At 41.3% G+C, this 23,408-nt stretch overlaps 1 protein-coding gene across 1 annotated transcript in view; it reads left to right on the top strand.

Moving 5' to 3' along the window:
* Window positions 1-588: 588 nt before the first annotated feature.
* PEPD (peptidase D) overlaps window positions 589-23,408 on the top strand; it is a 227,580-nt gene continuing 204,760 nt past the window's right edge. Inside the window, exons 1-3 of the mRNA XM_074969165.1 lie at window positions 589-709; window positions 9,588-9,771; window positions 11,849-11,976. Coding sequence (XP_074825266.1) covers window positions 666-709; window positions 9,588-9,771; window positions 11,849-11,976 — 356 coding nt within the window. The 5' untranslated portion in view covers window positions 589-665. The remainder of the gene's footprint in view (window positions 710-9,587; window positions 9,772-11,848; window positions 11,977-23,408) is intronic.

Here is a 23,408-nt window from a genome sequence, read left to right as displayed (position 1 = left end):
CAGGAAAGTATTCACAAATGTGTACTCATTTGCACAAATGAATTCTGCTCCTCCTACATTAGAGGGAGCGGGGCCTTTAAGAGGTTCAAGTCCCATCATTTTACCTGTGCCTGGGATTTTCTCTGAAATCATGTGAGCCAGACCTCTGGGATTTGTAAGAGCCAAGCAGGGTGGCCTCAGGGGGGCTGTACGAGGTAGCAAGTTGGGGCTGGGGAAGGGCTAGTCAGTGGCTGGCCCCCAGAGCCAGGCGCTGTAGGAAGCAGCCCCAGGAACCAGAGGAGTAAGACAATCTGGGGCTTAGGGCAAAGGGTTGCCCCGTGATTTCTGGGCCGAGGGCTCCGCGTTGCTCTTAGGGCGAGGTGCAGGGCACGGCCCCCGACCGCAGGGCTCGTGGCATGGCTTGCAAAGGAGCATCCGCCTCCCACGCCCTGCCTTTGCGGGTCCCCGCTCGCGCGCAGCAGGCAGGGTTCCGCGCGCACTTGCAGCCCCTTTTCCAGGGGCTGCGGCCCGGCGCTCGCGCTCCACCGGGCCCCAGTCACGCGAGCAGGGCAGCGCGGCGACAACGGTCCCACCGGAGTGGCTCCGCGGCCGGCTCCTCCCTCGCGAGCTCCGCCCGCAGCGATCCGCTCGTCACCGCCCCATCAGCTGACGAGGCAGCGGATCACATGACAGGCGAAGTCCAGCGGGGCAACATGGCTGCGGCTGAGGGGTAAGCGGCGGTTCTCTGGCAGCTGGTGCACAGCCCCTGGCCACTGCCTGGTCGGGACTCCCTGAGCCAGCTTGGCCCCGGCTCCCTCTCCGTGGGGATGCGGGCCTGCCCCTCCCGGGAAGGCAAGGCGAGGTCCCCTGCTAGTCCCTTTGCAGACTGACCCACCCACCTGAGTTACCGCCTCCTGCTAGTCCGAGCCGGGTGTTTCAGGAGAGCCCCTGTGATACTGGCCGGGGACAGACATGAAAAGTGCCTGTGGCATAGCTTGTAAGAGCAGGGGTTGGCTCCTGTGTCGCGGGTCAAAACCCCCCTCTCCCCCCTGTTGTATTGGGGATGGTCTTCTGCCCTGGTGGCTTCACTCCAGTGGTGCTGGGGGCAGCTAGTGTACGTAGCATCACTTTTTCTGAGAGATTGAGAGCGGCTCAGCTGTGTGTCATAGGCCCTGTACTGCTGTCAGATAAAGGAGTTTCTCCTGTAACTCAATTGTTAGTCTTGTGCTTGGAGCAGCATGGGTCTGAGTTCTACTATTGCCGTCACAATGAAATTCTGGTTTGCCCTGGTATGTGGCATAGTAATAGCATTGGATTTTCTAAGTTACCCCTGGGTTTATGCATCTATAGTTATACTTAAGGCCCTACCAAATTCATGGCCATGAAAAACGCATCCTAGACTGGTGAAATCTGGTCTTTTGTGTGCTTTTTACCCTGTACTATATCGATTTCATGTGGAAGACCAGTGTTTCTCAAATTAGGGGTCCTTACCCAAAAGAGAGTTGCAGAGGGGTTGCAAGTTACTAAAGGGGGGGGTTGCAGTATTGCTACCCTTACTTCTTCGCTGCCTTCAGAGCTGGGCAGCTGGAGAGCGGCGGCTATTGGCTGAGTGCCTAGCTCTGAAGGCAGTGCCCCACCAGCAACTGTGCAGAAGTAAGGGTGGCAATACCAGACCATGCCACCCTTAATTCTGTGCTGCTGCCTTCAGATCTTGGTGGCCAGGGAGTGGTGGCTGCTGAGGGCTTAGCTCTGAAGGCAGCAGCACAGAAAGGTGGCAATACCATCCCATCCCATCCTTATCTCTGCGCTGCTGCTAGTGACGGCTCTGCCTTCAGAGTTGGGCTCCCAGCCAGCAGCCGCTGCTCTCTGAGCCCCCAGCTCTGAAGGCAAGCGCCACCGTCAGCAGCAGTGCAGAAGTAAGGGTAGCAGTACCACAGCCCCCCCATAATAATCTTGAGACTCCCCCACAGCTCATTTTTGGGTCAGGACCCCTACAATTACAACACCTTGAAATTTTAGATTTAAATATCTGAAATCATGAAATTTACAATTTTTAAAATCCTGTGACTGTGAAATGGACCAAAATGGACTGTGAATTTGGTAGGGCCCTAATTATATGTAAACTGAACTATCGCAGAGCTCTTGCTGTGCCATAGTAAATGTGCGTAGATTTGAAATCCTGAAGGCTCAAAGGGTCTCTCTAAATTACTTATACACAGAAGTCTATGTGAGATGGACATTCAGGCCATTTTGAACATGCTTGCCTTGACATCAAGCAGTTTTAACTATCTTTGTAGTGCCCATCACAGTTATGCTGAGGATCATTTTTATCAGATGAAATACAGGGGCAAAGTTTCAAATTGGAAAATGAGAGAATTAAAGTTAATTAGATATTAAATGTCTCATTGAAATATTGAATATTGAAGCAAAAATTTCATTACAAGAGGGGGAAACTGTAAAATGGGTTAATCATTTGTTCAGCACATCATGTGATTTCTTTCAGCTTGGGTGGATTAGTACCAATTATATTTAACATTAACTTGCCTATAGAAATGAAAGCTCCATTAGGCTGCAGGAAGTGTGGTGAATTGTGTTTAGAAATAGATTTGTGCTGGGTAGGCAATCTGATTATAGCTCAATTTTTAACAGAATTAAACCATTTTGCAGTTCTTCTTTTAAAAAAGCCATTAAATGTATCAAAATGACGGAGCCTCCCTCTGAATAACAAGAAAAGGTAGCTCTGGAAATGCATTAATAAATCTTGTATGTTTACATGAAAATCAGCATCTTGTGAAGTTTTTCTCTCCCAACCCCCTCACAGTTAAGATAAATAGTTCCTTTTTTAAAGGCTCTCACATGCTCCTATTGAAGTCAGTGGCAGACTCCCAGCTTGCATGAAAGAGAGTAGGTTGCAGGCAGGAAGATAAAAAGGACATCAATTTAAAATTGATGAAGTTTTTGACTACTATAATTACAAGCAACATTTAGGATTATAGAAATTAAAAGATTAGTGGTGAGGAAAATATTCTTTTCGATTGTTTGGTTTACTCTGTGTATTTGACAACACATTGTACACGGATTAAGTTGCTTTTATGGTTTCCTCTGTATAGTCACAAAATATACTACACAGAGAATTAACATTAAAAATGTTGACTAGAATACAAGAAAATAGTGTTCCTTTAAATATAGCTTTTTAAAAAGGTGCTCTTTATTAGTGAAAGAAAAGGGTAATCCTTTCAAAGCTTTCAACATAGTTGCAGCTTGCTGGCAAGGTTAATGACGCCTCAGTCTACACTAACAGAGGGGATATTACAGATGGGTAAACTGAGGCACAGGGAAGTTAATGGTCTCAGTGGGAGATAGAAGAACAGCCAGAAATATATATGAGTCCAGGCTCTGAATGTGTGTTAATCACTATACCATAGTTCCCTACAAAGTCCCTCTGCCCCCCCCCCCCACCCTCTGACATAACTCATGGTACCATACAGTAATAAAATAATACCTGTCTGAAATACATAAACTTCTCTCACAAGCTTTGAATGCCTGAGATGAAAGAAAGTGACATTTTAAAAGATGATGTGGTTTACTGTTCCTAGCTATGTTTCACTTTTAGTTTAATAGAAGTACAGAGTAAAGTAAACAGCTATTGTTCTAATCCCCTTTTGATGTTCACGTGTCATGAACTGGGTGGAACAGTAATCTCTCTTGCAGGGTTAAATTAATTTTTGCAGCTCTCTCTAGAAAGATATTATTACTGTGTATGTTTTCTAGTAGTATTGTTAGGTAGCAAATATGGCTGCAGTTCTACACACACCCACGTGTCCCTTTGACTTCAGTGAAATACTGACAAGGGTAAGTTTGCAGGATTGAGGCCTAATTTTATCCATATAACTATCCTTCCACATTCTGCATCTTATATTTGCTTAAATTACAAGTATAAGAAACACATAAACAATAATTATAACATACCTGTTATTGTGACTACACAATGTCAGCTTTTAAACAAAACATCTTTAGTTTCTGAGCCACTGCTGTAGATATGCAAAGTCAGTAGTTTGGCAGCTTGTCATGCACCTTTTAGTTGGCAATGCAGTTGATAGTCGTTGAACTTTTATATTCTGCATTTGAAGAAGGGTTTGATTAGTGTTGCATTCCTAAATACTACACAAGTCGCATTTCCAGTGTCACAACATGCAAAAGGAAACTGACTAAAGGATAATGCATGCTACATTCTTAGTAGTGTTCTAACAATTGAATTTCTGTGCAGTTACTAGCCTGAGAAAGAAATGATTAAAATGAAGGATGGAAAGAAGTTAATAGGAGATGTGCATGCACAGAAGCTGATCCTCTTTCTACTGGGAAAACTCTCATGGATTTTGCTCTCTTTGTAGTCAGTCAGTCTAGCTTCTATAAGATTGCCATCCTTATAGTAAGAAAAGCTCAGGAAAGGAAAAACGGGATTTGGGAGGGAAGAGTGAGTAAAGAAAGATAGCAGAGAAGGTAAGATGGTTTTTGTTTTTGTTTTATTTTAAATAAAGCACTCAAACCCCTAACTTTGTCTCCATATAATTTTCAGTCTGGACATTTGATATCTTCCCTAGCAAGGTTGTATGAATTCATGCTGTGGGCTCTATAAAGTGTTCAGCAAAGAATCTGGGGAGCTAAATGGAACTTTGCACAAACATTCAACCAAACCCTGCTGTGTCCCACAAACCTTGCTGTGGGGGTCCAGCACTCTCCGCTAATCTCATTCTATTTAGAAGCCACAAAGTAAAGTCCAACATGATAGGTTTTTTTTTTTTAAACCACAGCTTTGTATTCGTGCCAAATTACGTTGCCAGTTATATCCATGCAGTCACATTGACTTCAATGGAGTGTAATCATGGCATCTCTTAGATGCAACTGAGGATAGAACTTTGCTTGTATGTAAAAATGCTCTCAGAAGAATTCATTTTCATCCTTATTTTAATGAACGTTTCAGTCAATATGTTCAACTGCTAGTAAAAGATCCTTTGTAAAATGGCTCGGAATGAAGTTAGCAATTGTAGTTGTATGTAGACTAATAGTTTACTCCTGAGGGCATTCTGTGCCAAAAAATTAAAAATTATGCACCAAAAATATAAAATTCCGCACACAATATTTTAAAATTCTGTAAATTTTAACTGTCAAATAAATTTGGAGTCTTCAGCATGGCATTGGGGAGCAGAGGCTACTGGCTGCACAGAGGTGGGAGATCACTATGCAGCTCCACCTCCCCTGGGACACAGACTTAGCGGTGAGGCTGTACCCAACCCTGACACAGCTCAAGGACTGGGCCCAGAGGTGAAAGTAAGCCGGTATGCACCGTACGGCGTACTGGCATGGATCGGCTTCCCCAGGCGCAATTTAAAGGGCCTGCGGCTCCCAGCAGCAGCTGGAGCCTCCGGCTCTTTAAATTGCTGCCAGAGCCCGGAGGTAGCGGCGGCGGGGCTGGGGTGGCGATTTAAAGGGCCCGGGGCGGTAGCGGTGGCTGAGCACTGGGCCCTTTGAATTGTCCCCGGAGCCGCTCAGGGCTCTGGCAGGCTCCGGGGACGATTTAAAGGGCTTGGGGCGGTAGTGACGGTAGTGACGGCTGGAGCCCTGTCCCCAGAGCCCTGCTGCCGGAGCCCTGGGGAAGCAGTGGCAGGGCTCCAGTGATGATTTAAAGGACCCAGGGCTCCAGCTGCTGCTACTGCCCAGGGCCCTTTAAACCACTGCCAGAGCCCCTGGCTGCTGCTGTTACCCCAGGGAGGGGGAAGGAGGCACTTGCCGGTACAGAGTGGGCTGGGGCTGGCTCTGGCTCTGACCCCCCCAGCCCTGCCCCTTCCGCCCGAGGCCCTGCCCCGTCCGGGGGCCAGAGCTGGCCCTAGCCCAGTCCCGTACCGGTAAGTCCCTAGACTTACTTTCACCCCTGACTGGGCTTGTCCCAGAAACACCCTAGGGCCCTGCCCCTCAATGTCAGGTGCACCAGGTGTGGGCAGGCAGGCTCAGCAAGGTAGAGTCTAAGTGTGGGGGTATCCAGGTGTGGGTTGAAAGGGTTCTGTGTGGGGCAATCTGGCTGTGGGCAGCTCAGTGAGGGATCTGGGTGTGGGGGGGGATCTGGATGCTCAGGGGCTTGTTGAAGGGTTCTGGGTGCAACAGTAATGGGACTCTCCAGGGGGTGAAGGTGGTTGGACCTCAGCGGGGGGGGGTCTGAGTGTGTAGGGGGATAGAGCTCAGAAGGGGGGTCTGCATGTGGGAGGCTCAGTTGGGGGGTCCAGATGCTGGGAGAATGGGGCTCAGTGGGGTGAGGATCCAGGTGCAGCTGGCTGGGCTCGATGGAATGCAGGGTGGTGATGGTGAGGCTTGGTGGGAGGGTCTGGGTATGAGGTGGTCTGGATGCATGGGAGTTGGGTGGATGGAGGAGCAGCTCCCTGTACAGTGATCCCTTTTCCTGCAGGAGTGATGGGTGCAGGAAGTGCAGGGGGTGGGGATGTGAGTTTGCAGAGCTTCCTATAGCCGGGGAAGAAATCTGGGGGTGGGTCTGAAATGGCCCCGGATGCCATGCAGGGAAAGAGGAAGTCCCGTCCTCCCCAGCCCAGCTGGGACTAGCAGCTGAGCCCGGCTCAGGGTAGGAGCCACCAGCCAGATCTTCCCCATCCCCTGCCCCACAGTGATTTACCTCTCTGCCAGCTTCCCTGGGCACCTGAAACATATTGCTGGGGAGAGTCGAATGACCGCTCTTGTGGCTTCCCTTTGCATCCCCATTGGAAAGTCATTTTTCTGTGGGGAAGCAAAGAGATCTGCGGGGGACATAAATTCTATGCATGTGAAGTGGCACAGAATTCCCCCAGGAGTAATAGTTATCACTCCTTGAGTTTGTTCTCATAGTCACAGGTTTTGTATGCAATAAAAGAGAGTTTATAATAAACTTAATGGAGATAAAAATCTGATCAGCGCAGCCTCATATCAGGAATACTCCAGGTTGTGTAGATGAGGGAGATCAGTTTGTTTGTTTTTTTTTTAAATCAGATGCACCATACAACCTTATAACTCTTCTCAATTTACAGTGAAGATGGTTTTTCTTCACTTGAAAGTGTAGGCTGTGTTGTGCCAAAACATCTGTCTTTCTTCTTGCGCTGTGTTATAGAGGCTGTCCTCACATCAGACCATAATAGCCAGGAGAATCTGAAAAAGTAGTGTGGCATCTGACTGTCCCCTTAGTGCTAATCGCACCTTCTTATTCATATAGTGCTGGCAATAGGGAGAGTGTGTGACTTAAGAGACCCTGCATTGGCTTTGTCTCCCAGGATCACTCCTGTAGGGCTAGTCTACACTAGAAGCAGTACATCAGCACAGCTGCACTGATGTAGCTGTGCCACTGCAGCACGTCTGGTGAAGATGCGCTATGCCTCTGGGAAGAGAGCTCTCCCATTGGCATAGTAAATCAACCTCCGTGAGAGGCTGTAGCTATGTTGGCGGGAGAAGCTCTCCTACCGACATAATGCTGTCCACACCGGTGCTTGGGTCGGTGTAACTTTATGCTGCTCAGGGTGGCTTATTCACACACCTGAGTGACATAAGTTATGCCTAAATAAGTGGTAGTGTAGACCTGGCCTCAGTCTTTTGCTCAGTGGTCCTACCTGGGCTGCGTAAACAGGTTTTATAGCCCCCTTATAAAACAATGCAGTGCAATGCACGCAGCCACGCCACACCTGAGAAACTGGCCTTAGTTTCTAATTAAGTTTTACTGCATTATTTGAAGATTTAGAATATTTATTGCTAGGGTTGAATAGATTTGCTTTGTCATTCCTACAGCTGGAGTTAGCCCCCAATGAACGCTTATTCTGTGCTTCTGTGCAAATGTGCTGCACAGCTAGTGACTCACTGGTCCCTGTAATTATCACGTAGCATGTTGCTGGGGTTGTGGGAGAAGGTAATAAAAATAATCAGATTTGAGCTTTATGCATCATCAGCTAAATTCCTATACCTGTATTCTATCTTTCATCTTTTAAAATGTACACTGATATAACAGTGTAATAAAAAATAAAACATAAAACATTTTATTATCTTCTTTATGCTGTATCTGCAGTTAGAAATTGTTGGTTAGATTTCTGATTATAAAGTTTGCTCTACACAGCTATAATAAATCAAAGGTTACCTTTCGGACGTGTAATTTTCCATGAAAGCCATATAATTAATACATGAAGGTTAATGTGGGTTAATTTTTTTCGTTTTAGCAACAGTGTAGCATAGTAGCAATGTGGCTGAACTCAGCACTATCATCTCTCTCAGAAATATTGTAAATGTAGAAAATGATCCTCCAACTGCTGAGAAGAATACATACAATGAGGTGTCTGGAAAGAGGTTGAACTATATAGAACTAGTTGAACTTTAATCCTGGGTTTTTATTAATACTGCAGTTTTGAAGCTCCAGATCATTTTTCCCTGTTGTAAATATAAAATAGAGGAATTCTGTCTTAGACTTTTTCCTTTCAGCTGGTTATGAATCAGCAACATATATATTTATGGAATTTTAAACACCTGAGTTATTTAACTAGTGTCCCTCAATTCTCCTTTCACTCAGCCATAGACAATAGCAGCTCCTTTAAGATTCAGGGCAAAATAGTGAATGATCATATAAAAACAAACTCATTAGTCTTCACATGGGTCAAAGATGTAGCTAAAAGAACTTATCTAAACATGGATAAATCCATTTTACGTAAAGCTACCCTTTGGCTAGGATATTTCTTGTTGTTGTTTTTAAAGAAGTGTATCTCTATTCTAAATTTTACTCAAACAAACTGAACCATTGAAGAAAGTCTCTAAAAGACTGTCCAGGCTTTGCTTTTGTGCAGCAATTTGCTATATGATCTGACCCAGTTATGAAGAAACACACAGTTATGTGTAACAGTAGGCTACTGATATTTAGTTATGTTCCTGTTGGCCATCTATACGAAAACTATAGCCTTTCTTTGAAATCTCATATATACATACAAATAGTAAGGGAGTATCAAAAATGTTGTCGTTCTGTGTGTCATTTCAACTGCCATCTTTTCTAGGCGGTTCTTCGTTCAGCTTCTATAGGTTTTCCCAGATGCTGTGTAATATTTGTTAAAGAAACTGTCCCATTCTAAATATAATCTTCAGTTCTATTCTCAACAACTCATATTTTTCTCTCTCTCTCCATGTTTGCTCTTATTTCAAATATCTCGGCAGACTAACACTGTTGTAATTTATTGCATGTCTCCCCTCACCCCAAATAAAGTCACTTCTGTTTTCTTTAAAGGAGGCTAACTTCTGTGTCACATTACGGACTATAACTGTAGCCAACAATATTCATTTTTAGTACCTATTTATCATTTACTACTTGTACGACTGAAGTTTTGATATTTCATTCTCCCTCTCAGCAATACCATGCACTGTAACTACGTGGTTCTCTCTCTCTCTCTCGAATCCTAAAACCTAGTCCACTTTTGTGATTGACAAATGACTTTTTTCAGGTTTGACTTCCTTCTCTGTTAGACTTCAAATAAACCCTGTGCCTCGCAATGGTATTAACCAGTATATTATTTTACAATACAGTTATCTTTTTTTAAAATCCTTTCTAGACCATCTTTTTGGTTGGGGAAGGAGACGCTGAAAGTGCCAGCAGCACTCTTTGCTTTGAATAGAAAACGGCTGTGTGATCGACTAAGGGGGAACAGAGATGTCCAGAAGAATGCAATTGTTCTGATGCAGGGTGGAGAGGAAGCCCAAAGATACTGCACTGATACTGGCATTGTCTTTCGCCAGGTAAGATTTAGGTTCATAACCCAGAAACAAACTCTTGAATTACTTCTTTTCTAAGCTTCTCTCTCGCACTCTTTCTTTGAGTTTTTCCCTCCCTTTATTTTAGACTAGGGGACAGATGTTTAAATGTATTTGTGTTGCTGCCCTCAGGATTGCAATGCCTAACTGATTTAGGATCCTAAACCTCATTTTCAAAAGGAACGTAGGCACCTAGGAGCCAAAATCTCATTGACAGTTGATGGGATTAGACTAAGTGCCTAAATCACTTTTGAAAATCAGATTTCATGGAATCTCATAAATGTGGGGCAGGAAGGGACCTTGAGAAGCCCTCAAGTCCAGACCTTTGTTCTGATGCAGGCCTAAGTGAACCTAGACCTCCCTGACAGGTGTTTGTCCAACCTTCTTAAAAACCTCCAATGATGGGGATTCCACAGCCTCTGTAGGAAGCCTATTCCAGTGCTTAATTGTAGTAGTAGTAGTGTCGTACTTTTGTATTTTTGCACTTATTTTATAACCATGTTATCCTGTAGGTGCATACACATTGATTTAGGCTGAGCACAGAAATGCCGAAATACCTTTAAAAATCAAGGACTAGTACATTCCACCCTGTTTAAAAGGCATTGCTTTTATTGTTACTGACTACTTCAAACCCTAGATTAACCATTGTAATAACAATACATCTTTCTGATGTATTGCTTCTTTGGCTTGGGGTTGCTCTTCTTTTTAATTGCTTATTTACTATATGTTTTCATGTTGCCTAGGTCAATGGGGCCCCAACCTGTTTGAGACCTCTAGGCACCAGTGCATTATAAATATTTGTTGATAACAGTACATGTAGAAAGTGAGCCTTTATCCTCAGACTTGCTTAGTTTTTGTCTGGCTTGGATCATAGAAGCCGTAATCTTCTACCTCACTGTGTAGCATTTTGCTAAATATGAGTGGTCTAACACAGGTTAAAAATCTTTCACTAATTTATTGATTTTCCCCATCTCCCCCCAAAATATGCACGTGGGTTTAAATGCCAGTTCTGAACACACCCAAGCTGTGGAAGAGCATGGATATGTATTTTAACTTGCATGTTGGACCTAAACTTAATAAATTATAACTTGACTAATATATAAGTACCTGTGTGTTTCTTTGTTGGCCCAAGCAGGATTTTGTTTCTTGTTAATTTCACGTTGAACACATCATTGATTTGTCATTAGATGATCAAGATAATTGAATGATTTTTAGCTAGAGTCAAGCTTAGTTGGGTCTTTTTGTTATAGCAGGCTGTTTTCTGCTTTGCCAGTTATAAAATAAACTCTAGAGTACTGCTTCAGTTCTGTGAACTGAACTTTCACATTTTGAAGAAAGGGGTGGGAAAGTAGATTTTTATCTTCTATGACAGCAGGCTGTTTAATACATTCTGTCTGCATCTAGGGGAGAATGATACACAATCTATGGTCACTTTTTGAAGAGGGTAAAAGGAGGCTTATTTCCCAATCTCTCTTGCCTCTGCCTCACCAACCCACCCTTGTCAAATTTTGTTGTTCTATGTCTGCCTCATCTTTGAGTTTTGTCCATTCCTTTCTGTTCCCAATGCAAAATATCCCTTGATTTCAGATCTTGATAAACTTGTGCCATATTTTTATTGCAGCTTCTTCCTCACTCTTCTCCCCTCTAATCTGTCCAAAATTCTGCTGCAATTTAGGGTTGTGACTCAGAGGCACACTGTGACCATAGGCTCTGCTCTTGTCTTACCCTCTTCTTTCTCTGACTGGCTGTTTCTTCTCGCTGTCCTTTTATCTTGCTTGACATAGATCCTTCCTTAAGGCTTACAATCTTATACAATAACATGCTATATAAGAAATAATTGTTAGTTCCAAAGTAAGGTTTGTATCACCATGAAATGAAATGAGGTCTAAATTATCTCAAAATCTACAAAAATTGTGATGCACAAAACAAAAATGTTCTTATTCAAGACCACATAAATAGGAGTTAATATTAATGAACTGTTAGTATGTTGGTGTATTGTATTAGTATTTTGGGGGCAGGGTGATTGAGGGATAAAGTAATGACACTCCATTTATTTATCTAGGAATCTTATTTTCATTGGACTTTTGGAGTAACTGAACCAGACTGCTATGGAGCGATTGATGTTGATACTGGAAAATCCATTCTCTTTGTCCCCAAACTCCCTGAAAGCTATGCAGTTTGGATGGGAAAGTAAGACATCTTTTTCAGTGTAGCCACTTATTGTACAATTCTGATGTATCTGGCTGTTAACTATGTGCATAATGTAATCAGTTGATATTTCAGTTCTTAAAGTGATTTTAATGGTAGTGAAAGGTGCTGGATTAACCACATTGGAGATTTGAAATCTTCTGTTTTAACCACAGAACAAAGAAAACTGTACAGCTTAGGCTGCCCTGCCAATTTACCTCAACCCTGACTTGGGAGGGCCACTTCTAATGGTGAAAAGAAAGTTCAGTCTTCGTTACCCCTCTCAGTTCTTGGATTCCCTGCTGAGACTGCTAGCAACTGACATTTTTGTTATGGGATAGTCTATGAAGCATTTACTAGATTTGACAATAACTGAACGAAGCTGAATGCAGCTCATTTCATGTACATTCTAAACATATATTTAATCAAAAGATCACTTAGGATTTTATACTGATTGTACATCAGTTTAAACTCTTATTGTCCCAATCCTGGTTGAGCCACTGACATGCCATGTGACCTTTGGTAAATCTACCCCTCAAATTAAGTCTTATCCCAATATCTAATAATTAGAGCTTGGTTTAAGACCTGAAACTTCAGGTTTGATTCATAGATACTAAGGTCAGAAGGGACCATTATGATCATCTAGTCTGACCTCCTGCACAATGCAGGCCACAGAATTTCACCCACCCACTCCTGTGAAAAACCTCTCACCTATGTCTGAGCTACTGAAGTCCTCTAATCGTGGTTTAAAGACTTCAAGGAGCAGAGAATCCTCCAGCAAGTGACCTGTGCCCCATGCTACAGAGGAAGGCGAAAAACCTCCAGGGCCTCTTCCAATCTGCTCTGGAGGAAAATTCCTTCCCGATCCCAAATATAACGATCAGCTAAACCCTGAGCATATGGGCAAGATTCACCAGCCAGATACTACAGAAAATTCTTTCCTGGGTAAAGAAAATTCTTTCCTGGGTTCCCTTCCAAAATTGTTGTGATCAGTTATGACAATTCTGGATATCTGTATAAATGTCCAATTACTTTTTGAATCTTGCTAAGCCAGGAGGTAGGAGAGTTCTTTTTTTAAGAGCCTCCTTTCCCCCTTTTAAACCTGATTCTCAACTTAAGCCCTCAAGACCTTCCATTAACTCTGCATTATTGAATAAATCACATCAAGCCAGAAAGCTTGTGCTCTGGCATATTACTATGCAGTACTTTTTTTGGCAAACCTTTTGCAAACTTTGCTAAAGTGACTTGGGTGTTATAAAACCCTTAGGCTTATGAACAGAGCACTGGAAGAGTGTGGGTGCTGAAATTGCTAATGCCCAGATTTGCAAACACGCCCTTCTCCTTGGATCAAATCCTAAACTGATGCTTCATCAGCTCTCAAATTCATCTAGGCACTTTCGATTCTTAACAAGGATTTTTGCATATTAAAGAATCAAGAACCCTTGTCTATTGTTTACTTCTTAATCAGTTTTCCCTGTTCAGATCCTGTTTCAGTCTTCTGAATCTTTGTTTCCAAAATGTGCTTGTTATGGTTCAGGGATGACTTGTGACCTCTTTCTCTTCCCCCCCCCCCCCCATGGGCACTTCTTCCAAGTGACAGGCCTACACCTGCACTGTTGAGTGCAAACCCCAGTTCACCTGACTTTAGACTGTATCCTAAGGCGACAACACCCCCATTTACCACGGTATCTACCTCAGCTTGGCCAGCTGGGTTTGGGTCACCAGCTCCCAGGGTAAACTTTCGCAGTGCTTCAGGACAGCTTCTTCAAAAACAAATATGATTTATTGGTTCATAGAAACTTAAGCAGAGTTACACATATAGGGTTTAATTGTTATATTTCTTACCTAAACCCAGCCTTTCCTTGCCAGTTTAGGTAGGTTCTCTTTAACCCAGGCTCCCCCAAGCTTTGGGGTTGGGTGAGACAGGATGCCCTCTGCAACTCCTGCCACTTGATAGTCTGACTTCCCCAGTTCAGTGAGTGTCTCTCCTCAGCTCACAAGCTGACTTTTATCTGTTCCAAAGACCTGATCTGGGACCATATGCCTGGCCAAAACAGTCTATATATTTCTTCAGAAGGGGTAGGCTGTGGTATCCCAAGAGTAGATTCAAAGTATTGTCCATTTAGGCACTAATCAAATAAGGTTATCTGCAGTCATTCATTTGGTTTCTGCAACCCAAAAGCTTTGATTTTAAACCCTTAACGAGCAACCTAATCCATCAAACCCACAGATATATAGAAATCTGTATATAGCATGCATAATAGTTAATGCAGCTACTTCCCACATTTTTCACAATGCTTAGTTGCAAGTAGGTGTTCATCTGTAGTGTAGAGCTCATAGGTGTATATAGTGCTTTATTTAAAAAAAAACCAAAAACCTTCAGTTTTCAGTGCTTTGAGATTCTGGCCTGGAGACTATCACCATACATCTGATCAGCTCAAACATTAATAATATTATCCTCACAACATCCTTGTGAGGTAGGGAAATATTTAAACTCATTTTACAGATGGGTAACTAAGGCACAGAAAGAGAACATGCTTAATTTTACTTGCGTGTTTGATCCTGTGCTAGTCCATGGAGTTACAGATGTCCATGACTTTAAGCCTATGAGTAAGTTTTTTGCAGGGTCAAAGTCAGAAAAGGAGGTCTCTAGCAGAGCTGAACTTCAGTCATCTGTGTCCCAGACCAATGTCTTAACTACCAAACCGTTAGAAGATTAAGTTTAAGTTCGTAGCTCTTTCTTGTATGAAGGACATAAGCAATTCTCTTTCCAGATCCTGTTGTTTCAGTTCACTTTTATTGTAAAAATTGCTTAATACCATAGCCCTTGAGAAATTGGACCTTTTTATATTAATTTACTTTTTCAGAATCTTAATTATATTTATCCTGTGTCTAATAAGTTATAAAATTTTTGGCCCCTACAACATTTCAGAACTTGACTTTCTAATTTTGTTGTGATCTCAAATTGGATTGTTTCTAACTGAAGCTATTACCTTTTTTATTTTAATGAGGAATACGGTTGCAGCCAATCCCATGTGCTGAACTGTGTTAGATAGACCATATGGCAGGGCATGTCTGCTGTCTTCTGAGAGAGATTGTGACTATTATTGTCTTAAAGCTACCTTGGAACTGAAATTGTTTATGATCACTTTAGAGTGGAATATTGCTTTCTGAAATGTTCTAGTAGAAAAGGTGCACCTGTCTGACAAAGTGTAGATGCTACTTAACTCCCACATGTACACCATAAACTCTATTCCCCGTGTAGGCTATTTGCCTGTTTGTAGATAAAACTTTACTACCTCCTCCTTGGTTCTTTTATGCTAGTTGAGATATGCTGTTTGCTGCCCACACTGATCATGAATGTCTGATCTGAAAGAAAAGCCTTCTAAATATATCCAGTATCCATCTTGTCATGTTGTATTTCCCCACCAAGTGTTATTCCTTTGTAATGTACATATTCTAGCCTTCTCAGTCTAATGTTGTGAAGTACTCATCATCAATTTGTTTAGTAAATTATAGGTTTCTTACAGCAACAATTTTGGTAAAACTGAGTTTTGTTGTAATTCTCTCCTTGCAATGTATATTAGAATAATTTTATCATCACTGGTATCTTTGTGTTCTCCAGACGCCTCTCTCTATCCTTACTGAATCCCTTTGTTTGATTCTTGTTTTGTTTTGTCAGCCACTGTCATGTACCTTTACTACTTGTCAGAAAGATGGATGAATAACTCCTTTGTGAGTCAGAAGTCAGTTGGCAGGAGGTACTGCACTGTGGTGAGGTTTAGTTCCTTCCCTGAAGACTCAATTTTAAGTCAAAATTAGTACTGCAAGAAAAACAGCAAATTAGTTTGCCTTTGATGCCATTTTTATTTATCTAACATGGTTAGCCTTGGAAGTTCTTTTGTTTGCAGATGCAAAAGGTACTATCAACCCACTGAGGAAACTGTTATTTAACATAAGAGCAATGCAAATTGCTTTTATCCTTGTTGTACAGTATTCTACAGTCTTAGATGCATCTGTAGCATCTAGTCTCACAGTTCATAGTGCAAAAGGCTTTTAATTTATTTGTTGCATTGTTTTTTATTTTTATGTAAGGTAGATGTGGGAAGTTTTCTCTATCCATTTTTGTCTTGATACAAACAGGTGAGTTTTAAGAGTTCTCTTTATAAATGTTAAAGGGTTGTTATCAGTTGTATGTAAGATCCTGTTTAACTGTGGATTTTGTGTAGCTCTATCTCGTATCTCATTTTTGAGGCAATTAAATTTCCTTTTTGCTGCACATCTAAGGAAACACACACAATTACATGTATAGAGAGCTGTTAAGTAAATTCTGCAGATTGGCCAGTGGGGAAGTTAACCTTTTTCTTGTGCATCTTTCAAAAATGGGTCTCCTGAACTTTTTTATTTTATGATCTTATTTTGGCCAAAGACAATTGAATGCCACAGAGAGAATTTGCCTACAGATGGACGGAGTGTTGGATTACAAATATGCTCATGACTATTGCAATCTTGATCTCGCCAGCTGCAGGTTTTTTTTCATTGACTGTTTTGGTTAACTGTTGAAGTGATGATACAAAGCTCTAATGGATGCTTAATCCCATATGAAGCAGAGTTAAAATACAGCAAATAGTATCTAATGAAGGCAAGAGGCAATGATTGGCAGAGTTCAGTTTAATGAGCTTGAAGACTTGAGAAGACCAAACACAATGCTCAAGTATCAAGTGGATGGTGGAGATAAAGTTCTCCAGGTGAGAGTAGTCAATCTTAACATGAAAGGGAATGAGAAGAGATTCTATAAATAGATTAGGACCCGGGTTCTTCAACTTCATTGCACCGCAACTGCGTTCTGACAAAAAAAATTACTACATGACCCCATGACGAAACCTGAGCCTGCCTGAACCCTGCCACCGTAGGGGAGTGGGGGTATTTGTGTGTGTGTGTGAGGGACAAAGCCAAAGCCCAAGGGCTTCAGCCCCAGGAAGGGGGCCTGTAATCTGAGCCCCGCTACCACTTTAGCCCCTGGTGGTGGGGCTCAGGCTTCGGCTTTGGCCTCAGGCCCCAGCAAGTCTAACATCAGCCCTGGCGACCCCATTGAAACAAGGTCCTGACCCACTTTGGGGTCCCGACTCACAATTTGAGAACCGCTGCGTTAGGAGTAAAGATGAAGGAAAGTGTATTTCCTCTACTTAGCGGGAAAGGAGAGCTAATAAGGGATGACATCAAGAAGGCTTATCTTGCTTCAGTCTTCATTAAAAAGGTTGATTGTAACCAGATACTTAACACAATTAATATTAACAGTAAGGAGGAAGGAATGCAGCCAAATAGAGGAAGAATTGGTTAAAGAATATTTAGATAAGTTAGATGTATTTAAATCTTCAGGGCTTGATGAAATTCCTTAGGGTACTTAAGGAACAAGCTGAAACCATTTCTGAACCATTAGCTGTTATCTTTGAGAATTTATGGAGGATGGATGAGGTCCTGGAGGACTGCAGAAGAGCAAACATAGTATCTGTCTTTAAAAGTGGGGAGAAGAAAGAGAACCTGGGGAATTATAGACCAATCAGCCTAGTTTCAATACCTGGAAGGATACTAGAACAAATTATTAGCCAATCATTTTGTAAGCACCTGGAGGATATTAGGGTTAAAAGGATTAGCCATCATGGATTTGCCAAGAACAAATCATGCCAAACCAATTAAATTTCCTTCTTTGACAGGTTACTGGCTAGGCAGATGGGGGGGAGGGAGATTTAGATATAATGTATTTTGATTTTCTTAAGGCTTTTGGAACACTCCAACATGACATTCTCATAAGCAAACTTGGAAAATGCGGTCTAGATTAAAATAAGATAAGTGCGCAACTGGTTGAAAGACCATACCCAAAGAGTCATTATCAATGGTTTGCTGCCAAATTGGGAGGGTGTAAGTACTGGGGTCCCACAGGGATCAGTCCTGGGTCTGATACTATTTGATATTTTCATTAATTACTTGCATAATGGTGAGGAGTGTATATGGCGAGACACTAGGCTGGGAGGTATTGCAAGCACTTTGGAGGACAAGATTAGAATTCAGAATGACCTTGACAAATTGGAGAATTGGTCTGAATTCAACAAGATGAAATTCAATAAAGAGAAGTGCTGAGTACTTCACTTAGGAAGGAAAAAATCAAACGCACAATTACAAAATGGGAAATAACTGTCTAGGTGGTTGTACTGCTGAAAAGGAGCTGAGGGTTATAATAAAAAGTTTAGAAAACGCAACCTATGAGGAAAGGTTTTAGAGAAACAAAACCCTGAGCATGTTTAGTCATGAGAAAAGACGAGAGAGAGAGAGGATCTGATAACAATCTTCAAATATGTTAAGGGCTGTTATAAAGAGGACAGTGATCAATTTGTTCTGCATGTCTGCTGAAGGAAGGACAAGAAGTAAGACAAGAAGTAAGAGACTTAATCTGCAGCAAGGGAGATTTAGGTTACGTATTCGGAAAAGCTTTCTAACTATAAGTGTAGTTAAGCTCTGGCTTCCAAAGGAAGTTGTGGAATTGCCATCACTGCAGGTTAGTGGATTTTTTTGTTTGTTTTTTTGTTTGTTTTTTAAAAGAACGGGTTGGATAAACACCTGTCAGGGACTGTCTAAGTTTACTTGATCCTGCCTCAGCATAGGGGGCTGGACTTGATGATTTCCCCAGGTCCCTTCCAGCCCTATATTTATGTGATTCTGTGATTATATGAACTGAAGAAATACTTTGATTTTTGATATGTTCAAATATCTCATGACTGCAAAAGTGAGCAGGGAACATTTTTCATAAGGAATAATTCCAAGATGACAGCTACAGGATAGTCTTGTGTTTGGAGGGTGCCTATAGGAATTATGGGTCCATTGCAAATCTTAACGTGATAATACTATGTATATGGCAGTTAGGCTTTTAATAATATCGGAACTGAGTATGAGCAGTTTCCCTAGTGTTTAGATGGGCTCTTCCTCAGCTGAAGGATCTATTCTGGGCATCAACTGAGGAGAGCCATTTTATATAATACTTTTGATTCAACCTCCTTCTTGGTGTTTGGATAGCAGAGACAAATTCTCCTAGGATGTTTTAGAGAAATGTCTTGCCTTTGAAAAGTATCTGTTCCTCCTCTTCTCATTTTCCGAGCAAGATATTTCATAAAGTTAAGACAAATATATGGGTGCATAAGTTACAAAAATTGAAATACATTATTAAAAAATGCTAGTGTATTTCCAAGATTATGTGATGCAAAGCCATTAGCACGTTTTGTTTTTATACTTAGAAAGGATTAAGTTAGTATGACTGCATATCTTGCAGAGACTTCAATTTTACTAATTAATGCTGCACCTGCCATTTTCCTTGCCTTAATTATAAATGACAGAACTAGTCACTGCGCTGATTAAAGATATTTTGTAAAGTGAAACATACTGTACAACAGCTGCTTTATGTGCCGCACATGCCAAAATAACTTAATTGCCTTGCCATATAAAGAACAATTTTTAGTAAAAATAAAAATACTTTAACTCTTTAATGCTTTATTTTAATTGAAGAAATGTATATTAAATGGGGACTGAGAAAATATTTATACACGGTTTCATATGTTTTTAGAAACTGAAATATCATTGGGTTGCCTAGTGGTGGAGACGTTAATCTAACTTTGCATTCCATTTTAAGTAACATCTTCATGGAGAAGCTACCCTTGAGTGGTAGCTACCTTCATTCACAAATAATATTTGTGCTGTAACACTTATATAAAAGTTTTATCTTCATAGCATGGTACAAATGTTAATCCAACACCCTAATGAGCACAACACTTTATCACTTTCACCAAAGTAAGCTGCCTCCCCCAGCTCTTTCAACAGATAAGTGTTCAGTGGCTTTAAAGGTGACCATTGTTCCTCTTCTTTGTGTGGGTTTTTCAAATTGAATACACTTTTTCAGGTATGGTCATACCAATTCTTTATGCAGACTGTGGCCTCCTCTGTAATACAATACTCTCTCTGTGTGGCCCAAAATTGCACTTTCTGTGTATTTTGGTATTGCATTCCAAACTAATTTGCTGTCTCACCCCTGAGTCTCTTTCAGCGTTAGTGCTTTCTGAGTTTCTCCCTAAAATGGAATGTGTTTGGGACTATCCAAAAAAGCAATCCCATTTGTCTGGCAAGATTTGTTCTGTGTAAATCCTCATGCTGCTTATTCTTCTCCCTAAATGTAGTAATTTCCACACCTGCCTTCCATACCTTTGTTCCAGTAGTTCACTTGACTTACATTATGATAACTGTCAGGATTGCTCTTGCCACATTTGATGATAATTGCCTTTCTCTAATCTGCAAGTACCTTCCTAGTTCTCTGACTTCTCAAAAATTGTCAGTGGTACAGGAACTTCATTGGCTGACTCTCTTAATGTGCCAGCTATGTACAAGTCTGCCGGTCCACATTACATGCTCGCATTTTCTAAGTATCTCTTTACCAGTTTTTTTTAATCAATTGTGATTTGTACAGGACTTTCCTTTTCTACTAATTGTTTAAACTTCTTTGCTATATATTTCTAATTGGAAAAACGTTGGTAACTGCAACTTTTGGTATTATTTTTTCCATCACTAACTTTGGTGGAACTACTTGCATGAGCAAGACTTGCCAGATAGACGCTGAATTTACAAGTTCTAAGAGCATGTAGAAATACCTGAATATGCAATTTAGCAATTTTAGTAAATGTTAAAGCTCTCTTCTTCAGATTCTGATGTGGAGGAGAATGAATTTAACCCTAAAGTAACTAAATCTATTGAATGGTGTTTGCACTGAAGGTTTTTTTAATATCTTGCTATGATTTAATCCACCACAACAGAAAGTTGAAGTACTTGCATATGTATTATACAGGCCTCTGGTGCTAAGAGAATGTTCTTAAACCGAGCAAGCATTTATTTTATATATTAACTTTAAAAACACTACAAGGAATATATAGTACAGTGCAATAAGCTCCTAATCACATCTCAGCAGTATCACCAAGTCCTAATTTTTCTTCTGAGCAGGCATGCCATCTGTTTTTGTCCAAAGATTCAAAAGCTGTTATCTGGAAGGTCAGTTGCAGTCAAAGAAATGCCCATAGGGGATTTTACATGAGTGCTCCAGAAAGATTCTGCACCACCTCCAGAGACCAAAAGACCAAAAAAAAGCCTTTTGGATAAAAGCCTGGGTTTTAAACTGATACAGGGCCACCTTCCTGATCCAGCAAACAGACAGAGAGCATCCTTGGTCCATGGAGTCAGCCTATTGAGGCCTCATAAGACAGTGTGCTTGTTGTGAGCGGAAGCTCTGATGAATTTGTAACCCACAAAGAAACCCCTGGAGTGGGGTGATATCTGGTCAGCTTATTGGTATTCATGTAGGCTATTTTATTGTTGTTGTTTTTAATGTAGTGATTTTTTACATTAAGAATAAAGTAGGCTTGAGTAGAAAGTCTGTGTAGTAACTTATATCTGTAGCAATCACTCTATTATCAGTATCTGAAGAGAAAGCAAGCAGACCTATTTCAGCGGATTGTTTTTGCACAGTGAAGGGAGGGAGCTATGCATCCTGGACGTACCCTGGTAAAAATCAAATGACTCATGTGTGTCCACCCAAGGGAGGCAACAGCTGGGGAGCTGTATCCTTTGCTAGGCCATTGAAGGGAAATGCAGGTACAGTTGCCCCAAGCTGTGACAACCGTAACTTTTACAAAGTGAACATTGCAAGGTGAGAGAAGACGTTACAAGGTGAATGAACAGGGAAAAATCTGCCTGGTTGGTTGGTTGTGGAGGCATGGAAAAAACAGAGGCAAACCTAGAATGGAAAAGCAGATGAGATCCAGTGTGTGTAATAGTGCAGTAGAATTTTGTTAGGACACTACATTCCATGGTGTCCCCACTTTTGCTCTTGTAATTTTAGAGTTTTGAACATCTGAACTCCCCTTCCCTCTGATCCTGTTGCTTATACATCAGAAGTTCTCAAATCTCTTCTGTTTGTCAGAGGAAGAACGTGGGCCAATAGATAAGGCATTGGGTTAGGAGGTCTAAATTCTGTTCTTATTCTCTACTCAGTGACTCACTGTGTGGCCTTGGGCAAGTTATTTTAACTTCTTTGTGCCTTAGTTTTCTTATTGTATGAATGGGGAAAATGAGACACGCTCCTTTTAAAGGTCTTTGAAAACCTCTGAAAATAACTATAAAAGTACAGAATGCTATTTCTTTGTATACTAGCACAACTGAAGATAACAGATGTGTGTTCTGACAATACTTGAGACTGCTGCAATGCACTCTGAAGATGACACGACACGTCCAAACAGTGGTTTTGGTTTTGTGATGGAATTTTTTTCTAAATAAAATCCAGAAAATATCTTCAATGTATAGCTATTTTTTAAAGTACATCAAGTACAGGGCTCAAGCAAGTCAACAGCATCTTAATACCATGCTTGTAGCACTGTTAAGATGGCACCTTTCTCAAAATTGTGCCTGTGTGCCAATCTTGTTGTTCAACTATTATAATTTTTTAATGTTCTGTCTTCTAAAGATCTCTAATGTGCATTAACTGAACATTGTTAAACTACATGCAGTCCTGAGATCCTGGCTTTCATAAATATCCTGGAACTGAGAAATTAAAAGATATAGTATTTTCAGTGTCGTACTTGTGTAGTTGCATGATTGCCATCTCAGTTCAGTAAAATCCTTTATTCTCAAAGTCGCACAATTTGGGCAACAACAGTGCAAGCTTCTGAAGGCTACCCTGCCAATGTACTTCTACCATGTAGTGGAGGCACCAATTCTAGCAGTGAGAGGGTAGTTCAGGCTTCATATATATTTAGTCCAGGAGTGCCATTTATGATAATGATACTCTTGTGATGTGAAGAGTCTAGTAGGAACAGTATTGAGACTGCCAATTTATCTTGCACCAGCTGAACAATTACATTATAGTGTTTGGTCACTATCAGGGCCAGACAGAATTGTAGTCTAAGGTGTGAAAGAGTCCTTAATGTATTATTTCTTATTCCCCGAGCACTATAGGCTAACAGAGCCCAGAAATTGTTTATAGAATTGTATTGTTTTTAAGTAATCTGTGTGTTTAGGGAGTCCTGCATCTTGTATTATCTCCTCTTGCATATGAGTGGGCTCAACCACTTTAGTAATCAAGAAAACTTGGCTAAAGTTGCAGATTTGATTACTTTTCCTTTTTCAATTAAACCTATCAGGTTGAACATTTGACCTTCAGTTCAATTCCTTTTTGAATTCAGCTTGGTTAATGGCTTCTCAGAAATCCATCTTACTCTTGACTGCATCAAAAGCAACAGGGTAAATATGCATACTTGTATGTAAGAGATTTTTTTCTCTCATGGCACCGAAACCAGACGAAATTGGGAAATGGGTACCAATTCAGGTACTGTCAAGCCCATTTGGGCTAT

The sequence above is a fragment of the Natator depressus genome, chromosome 12 (assembly GCF_965152275.1).
Source record: "Natator depressus isolate rNatDep1 chromosome 12, rNatDep2.hap1, whole genome shotgun sequence".
Taxonomy (NCBI): Eukaryota; Metazoa; Chordata; order Testudines; family Cheloniidae; genus Natator; species Natator depressus.
The sequence above is the reverse complement of the archived record's forward strand: the minus strand, read 5'-3'. Positions and strand labels throughout refer to the sequence as shown.